The sequence below is a fragment of the Montipora capricornis genome, chromosome 9 (assembly GCF_036669925.1).
Source record: "Montipora capricornis isolate CH-2021 chromosome 9, ASM3666992v2, whole genome shotgun sequence".
NCBI lineage: Eukaryota > Metazoa > Cnidaria > Anthozoa > Scleractinia > Acroporidae > Montipora > Montipora capricornis.
Window position 1 is genome coordinate 13,955,533 of NC_090891.1, and position 7,500 is coordinate 13,963,032.

General features: G+C 37.8%; 1 protein-coding gene across 1 annotated transcript in view; it reads left to right on the top strand.

Moving 5' to 3' along the window:
- The window catches only part of LOC138015676 (dynein axonemal heavy chain 12-like), a 319,401-nt gene that overhangs the window by 269,278 nt on the left and 42,623 nt on the right, over positions 1–7,500 (top strand). Inside the window, exons 69-74 of the mRNA XM_068862787.1 lie at positions 1,965–2,124; positions 3,595–3,627; positions 4,420–4,592; positions 4,821–4,961; positions 6,489–6,558; positions 6,627–6,715. Of these exons, the coding sequence (XP_068718888.1) occupies positions 1,965–2,124; positions 3,595–3,627; positions 4,420–4,592; positions 4,821–4,961; positions 6,489–6,558; positions 6,627–6,715 (666 nt within the window). The remainder of the gene's footprint in view (positions 1–1,964; positions 2,125–3,594; positions 3,628–4,419; positions 4,593–4,820; positions 4,962–6,488; positions 6,559–6,626; positions 6,716–7,500) is intronic.

Below are 7,500 nucleotides of genomic sequence, written 5' to 3' on the forward strand. Positions count from 1 at the left end.
TAAAAACAGTGAAACATCAGATGGTAGATGGTTTCGACTTCTTGTTTACAGAAGGTACATTTATCATCTTCAATAAAGCCTATCTTAAATAATTTTGGGTTCGTATACAAAATGGAATTCGAAACTTTGTACTGAAAAGCTCTTAGGTAAGGTTCGAAAATAACAGTGTGTGGGAGACTGTAAGCTTGTATGAGTTGATTCTCTGAAAGGTTGAAGTCCCGTTTTAAGTTTGCGGCATGATTAGGTAATTGAGCTTTAGTACTCACTAAGAGCTTGTAATATTCCTTCGATTTCTTCTTTGTTACATCAAACAAACAATTCGAGTATTTGAAAGAGTGATTTGTTATCATAGGATGACAGTTTGTGTGTCTTAGGTCTGATGGTACAGAGTGGCGCAGGCCGGTCTACATTAAAATATTGTTTCTGCCGATGTTTCTTGCCGCTTTGTTAAAAGATTGAACGTTATCAAGATCTAAGAGAAGATCGTTGACACAATGGATTCCGAATGTAGCATACTTTTCATAGAAAACTGGTTTATTGTTAACTCGTATTTCCTGTATGTTCCAAATTATATAGCGCCAATCCTTTTCCTCTGCAAACATGTCTCGGAATTCTGACCACCATTGTATTAGTTCTTTATAAAACTGAGAAGTTATTAAAAGATGTTTGATGTTATAATTACAAATAAAAAGAAGGAAACCTCCATAGTCTTTTAGAATATACCGAATTAAGGTACGTTTTCCACGTACCTTTATTTGAGCTGAAAACTCTCTTTAACCAGCTTAGTCGAAGCGCTTTAATCATTGAATCTAAATCCGTCATTTTCAAGCCTCCTTCTTCATAAGTATTAATTGTTGACAATCTAGTTACCTTTTCCTAACCTTTCCATAAGAAATTGAAAATTAGCTGGTTAACCTCTTTTATAATAGTTTGGGGAGTTGGCAACAAAGAGGAAATATAAACGAGCTTTTGGAGAACTAGAGATTTAATAACCGTCACTTTTCCGTAGAGGGAGAGACCTCTGGATGACCAAATGTTTATTAATTTCTTTATCTTAAAAACTTTATCCTTGAATTTTTTTTCATAAATTAGATTTTGGTCATATGTAAAGAAGGCTCCTAAGGCTTTTATTGGCTCATCAGGCCATTTGATACCAAAGGGTTTAATATCATTGTATTTTAATGACCCAATCCACAATCCTTCTGTTTTGGAGTCGTTGACTTTTAGACCGGATAAGTATTCGAATACGTCTAACGAATCAAAAAGTGCTTGAGCAGAATTTGTATCAGAGAGAACTGCTGTTGTGTCATCTGCGTACTGAAGAAGTTTAGTCTCTTCATTACCTATTGTGATACCTTTGATTAAAACATTATTGCGTATAGAAATTGCTAGTGTCTCGACTGCTAGAATGAACAGATATAGGGAGAGTGGATCCCCCTCCGTTACCCCTCGTTCAAGGTTAAAGGTCTGAGACAGTGCCATTATTTATTACGCAGCTTCGAATATTTTGATAAAAAACTTTCACCCAATGTATAAAATCGTGTCCGAAGTTAAAAAACTGAAGGCACTTGAAAAGGAAGTCCCATTCTAACGTGTCGAAGGCCATTTGAAAATCAATAAATATCAGAAGACCAGAAATATTCTCTCTATCTGTAAAGTCCATGAGATCATATATAGATCGCACTGTTTCACACTTTGACATATCCGCTTTGATTGTGATGAACTAATCAGAATGCTTGCTTTATTGGCTTTTTTGCATTTAATGACGTATTTTTGCATTCAATCAGCTCTTTTCTTCACTGTGTTACCAAAAAACTGCACTTCTCTCAGCCAATCAGATTGCAGACATTTTTTCATGTATATTATTATTCTTGTTAAAGCTTGATAAAACGCATCGTTGGTACGCTTACCTTTCAAAGCTTTGTCTTCAGTACTTATCTTGTGTTGTTTTAAAACGCTTGCAGACCTGATCTTGAAGAGGAAAGGCAAGCGCTTATCGTACAAAGCGCAGCGAACAAGAAGCAACTAAAGGAGATTGAAGACAAGATTCTTGAAACGCTTTCCTCTTCAGAAGGAAACATCTTAGAAGATGAGTCAGCTATTCAAATTTTGGACTCCTCAAAGGTTAGAAGAAAAAGGGGGGCCCTTTTGATTGAATCAAACTGAATCTGATATGCAGGGGTTTCATCAAGGGCCGGGCGCCGGGCAAACTGACTGGCCGTGGAAGTGACCTTGCCTGGCTGCTTTCACTATCTCAACGAACTGGGTTTTGTTAAATACAAAGATTTTAAAAATACATTTTTTGTCCTTTCCTTGACGCTTTCTGTTGTCAAAATGTCACAATTTCATACGCTGTGTTCAATTTCAAAAGCACATTTAACTTAGAGCGAATCGCCCCATAACTCAATGCGAAAATATTTGCTGTGCATAAAAGACCACCTGAAATGTCCCAATGTTGTGTGTTTTGTTATGGCGGCTGTTATGAGAATCAGAATTACTTTTATTTTTTATCTGTCATGCAATTCCAGACTTTTCTAGAATTATCGAACAATCTGTAATATTCCAGAAATATCTTTCATGTGATTCAGCAGTTTCCACAAATAGTACACCTTCTAATACACTATAAATAGCAACAGAACTTTCTTGATGCTTAGAGTAATAGTATAAAAGCGGGCTTGTAAATAATAGGAAAAAACTCTTTCGCCCGAGGGCTTACCCTCGTGGCTGGCTGTGATTGAACTTATGCGATACTGTGAGGAAGCTATAATCAACTGCGATAACTATGGTGAAGCTGTGACCTTCGAACTTGCTATATCCGGAGAGAAGAAAAAGGAAAAAGAGACGATAGCTGAAAAGGGAAGAGTTCAGAGTTTATTATGAAACGGTCTTCCGTAAGAGTTTGTGTACACAGAAAATCCAGTGAGTGGAGGAATCCAGTGAATCATGGAGGTCTAGCATTGTTCTCTATAGTCAGTGGAACTTGGAGTTCGAAGTTATGAAGGTCAATACCTGAATTGCCATGAAAGACAGTCAGCCTGCTTTGCTTTACGAACTGCTTAACTTAATCTTTAACCTAAGTAAATGTAACAGTGTATAACTAATTAAATAATTGTGAAAAAGGGTAACTGCTCGTTGTCACACTTTTGTTGCGTGCCTTATATTGTTCTCGGGAGGTCGTTTTCACTTATGCCTTGTTTGCGGCAACTCTTGGTTATTCCAGCACGTAACCCGACCCAGAAATGAGGGTGGTCGTTCACCGATTATTTTTCTTCGTGAGCCGAATCGCCTCAAGCTGAAAACAGGGCAGGATGTGTGTTCACCTTTTTGTGTCACGTCAATGAATTAATTTTCTCCTGGATACTGGTATCAAATCATTAAATTGTCTAAAAAAAGGTGTGATTTTTCTGCAGTTGAAAAACATTGCTTTGGGCCTCAGAATGCAGGAAAATCTCTGCAACTTGAGAATTTCACAATTTTCTTGGGGAGCGTGCCTAGGAGGGGGCTTTTCCAACACTTTGCCCGGGTGTTAAACTCATGTTCCCCTTGCTTCAAACCTTAATGAAACCCCTGGATATGATTTCCTTGTACTTGCAGGTGCTCTCAGATGAGATATCAAAGAAACAGAAGGTACGTAGAAGTTGGTTAATTTCATTTTTTTTCTCTGATGAGTTAAGTAGGCCACTTTTTGTCACACTTAGGTGGTGGTTATATGATACCGTTGCAACTTTTGACCACTTTTGCACCGGCGCCCTCTGGTGGCTCTGTATTCGTTCACATGAAAGTATCATACCGGAACGAGTCATACCGGTTTGAGCTCACTCCAGTTGTTGCATCAAAGCGAGAATTTTATTCTGGTACAAAGTCGCGTAACGAAGAACAACTACTCGTTTTCTTGTCGGTCAAAAATGTCAAGTATTTAATCAACATCGAGTGTGTGCCTTCATGTAAACCGGATATGAAATCATGCAGGCATCATGTAAACACGATACGGAATCAAGTAGTCATCCTGGTAAGTTTTGTCATGTAAACAGCCTCTTATTTGGTATGTTCTTAACACACACGCTGAAATCGTTAGGATCCCGCTGACCACAGTTTTCCTTTCGCCAAAATGTGTTGAACACATATTTGTGAATGGATTGAATGATTGGATTTCGTTTTTGTCCAAACTAGAAGGCTTGGCCATGGACACAAATGTTACTCACATAGTTTTTGGTCAAACAAGAGAAGGTTGTAGCCGTGTAGATGCGCATTCTCTGGGAAAGTTTTTGTGTCAACATTGCATTTTGACCAACATTGTGTCGCGATCCATTCTTCTTTGCTTGCTTGGGAGAAACATGTATTTCCTTTATCCCCATCGTCTCATAATATTCTGCCGGTATGCAAATGTAGTAGCAAGCAGGGTTTTCATTTGTTGCTCAGGTTGCAGAGGAGACGGAAGCTAAAATCAACGAGTCTCGTCGTGGATACAACCCAATAGCGGCACATGCGTCGGTGCTTTTCTTCTCCATAACGGATTTACCAAATATTGATCCCATGTACCAGTACTCTCTGACCTGGTTTGTCAACTTGTTTCTCAACTCCATTCACGACAGGTTTGTAGGTTTGTTGTTGTTACTCAAGAAGAAAATTCAAACTACATTAATATGGTTTCATTGCTAGATGTTCTCCAAGTTCCTTTATCGTACAGCGTACTGCCACGGGAGACATATTTGTATTTGTTTATTGCGGGAGAGCTTCAATCTTCCAATTGAGTGTTATGTATATTTTTTTCTTGGAAATATTCTCATGAAGAAGTAATTTTTGAAATATGTTTCTTACAGCAACAAGTCGAAGATTCTGGAACGACGGCTACGTTATTTAAGTGATCACTTTACGTACAATCTCTACTGTAACGTTTGCCGCTCATTGTTTGAAAAGGATAAACTTCTCTTTTCATTTGTGCTTTGCTGTAATATACTCGGGTAAGTAAAATCTCAAGGTTAAAGACAGTGCCTACTGTTGTTATTGCGCATACGTTCTGCGCATCTCGAGATACTCGGATTTCCTATGGGTAGTGCATATCAATACGGGGATATTTTTGCGCGGTTCAAAACTATGCGGAGAAAGCACAACTTAGCAAGTTCTCTTGGTATCCAAGAAGAAAATTAGGGCTAACCACACATTTTTCAGAGATAATTAAGCTTCAATTTGGAAAAGAACGCCGTGCATTGCTTTGTATTTTAAAGCTTTGTACAAATATTTTTGATTAATTATCTTTGAAAAATGCATGGTTACCCCCAATTTTCTTTTTGGATTTCAATAACACTTGTTAAGATGTACTTTTCCCACATATTCAGTAAACCGCGCGAAAAAACTTTTGAATTCGTAGGCACCGTCCTTAATGTAATTTTCTCTTTACCGAAAGTTTTATTTCAATAACATAAACGGTAGACCGGTAGCCTATATTATTTTGGCCGACTTTTCCTCTAACGTTCACAGTCTTGAAATGTTTTGCTGTTTAGCCCATGTCTTATGCTCAGTCCGCTGTCTTTATCTTAAACCTTTCTTTCGTATCCAGTTCAAATCTGCCGTCGAAAGTCCGGTGACGGTCTGCGGACCGAAAGACCACGTTTCAAGATTCGGCAGTCGTAGAGAAGTGGAATTGATGTTCCCATCTAAAACTGTTGCAATCTTCATTAGTTTCAATGGAAACCGCGAAATTGGTCTTGTTGGCCCATATTAGAACATTTCCTTCACCGGAAAGGTATTTTTCGCTAATAACGTAAGAGAAGGCTCTTTCAAACAGTAAATGGAGCTTTGAGCATACTTTTTTCCGGTAAAGAACAAAAGCAAATGATGGTTATAGCCATGAAACAGTGCCACCAAAGGCATTTCCGAAAGTCTGAGTTTCATATAAGAGTTCTGGGGAGCTTAATGGCCCATGGATGTCCCTTCAAACGCGCACGTTCTGCTCATTTCAATGCATCCTGCTCAATAGTTATCGCTTCCCTTTTTTAAATCCCTGTATCAAATACTCTACAGTTCCAAAGATTTACTCAAAGAAATTGATAAAGATAGTTCTGTTTTAGTTTCAACAAATCGGAGACGATGAAAATCGCTAACGCGAATAATGGCAATGCCTTTTCCATCAAGATTTCTGAATGTTTGTACCTACTCCAGAACAAGGAAACAAAGAGGACGAGAAGATGTAAAACTAGCATCTTTTTTAAATAACATATGAAAGAAACAAACAAAAAAATCAAACAGTAAAAGCAGAGCAAAATTCAAAAGCGAAACGTGATGAACTTTTCGCCATAGTTTCTTTGGACGGTTTAAGGAAAGCTCTATTGATTTGTCAGTATTTTGAATGATTGCATATGTGCTACCATTGGAGATGAAAGGTTTGGACCTTTGGCAGACTGGATAATCTGTACAAAACAGTTTTTAGAACCATCCATAGGTCAAACGTCTTACAGAGGTTTTCGTTACTAATTATATTTAAATTGCAGGTCAAAAAATGAGATGGACGTGGATGAATTCATGTTCTTCCTGACTGGTGGAATTGGTCTGGAAAATAAGGTCATTTTGATGTTATTTTAAGCATTGAGCTAAAACTGAATGGGGCCTGACAGTTGTTTTTTTTATAGTTGGAAAACCCAGATCCTTCGTGGCTGTCAGATAAAGCATGGGATGAGCTATGTCGAATGTGTGATATTCCTGGTTTCAAAGATTTCAGGTTCGTCAGTTTAAGCCAATATATAGGTATTGATGATATGAAAACCATGAAATGGAAATGATAAAAATCACTCTCTAATAATACGTCAGACAATTAGCTGGCAAATTAAACTCTTACATTACTTCTTAAGGTCGAACGCATTGTTTTTTGAGGCGTGGCAATCTATTTCTTTGATTGACCAATCATTTTATATTAGTGCATTGCCTTGTTTTCAATCAAGACCCTTCGATTGATACGTCAGCGTTTGACACTTACTCATTTATAGTCTTCTGGGTGTGTGCTGTTGGATTTTTCAATACCCGATAAAAAGCTGGTTTTTGTTTTCTTAAGGATATGAGATCATGCCTACATGCTGACCCTTTTTGAGGCCCTCCCAGGGCTTTGTGGGGAGCAAGAGAACATGGCTAATTTGAACTGGGGAACAGAGGAACAAAGACAGAATATCTTAGGGGAGAAGGGAACATAATTCAATTTAAAGGGATGAAAAAGATGAGAACAAGTTTGAATGTGATTTCGGGAATAAGGAAGTAACAGTAAATTTTAAATGGAACAAGAGCCTCATTTTTGTTACATAACAAAAGAATGTACCCTAGCGGCTTTCTAAAATATCTGCAATTTTTCCGTATGTCGTTGCATGATTGAAACCCTTTAATGTGACAGATAAAAACAGAGGGTCGAGTGCTTTTCATTTCATGCATGGTGATACTAAATCCTGATGGTAAAATAGTTCCCTGCACCTTTCAAATTTTCTCTTTACAGGTGGGGTTTACCAATATTTACCTTGA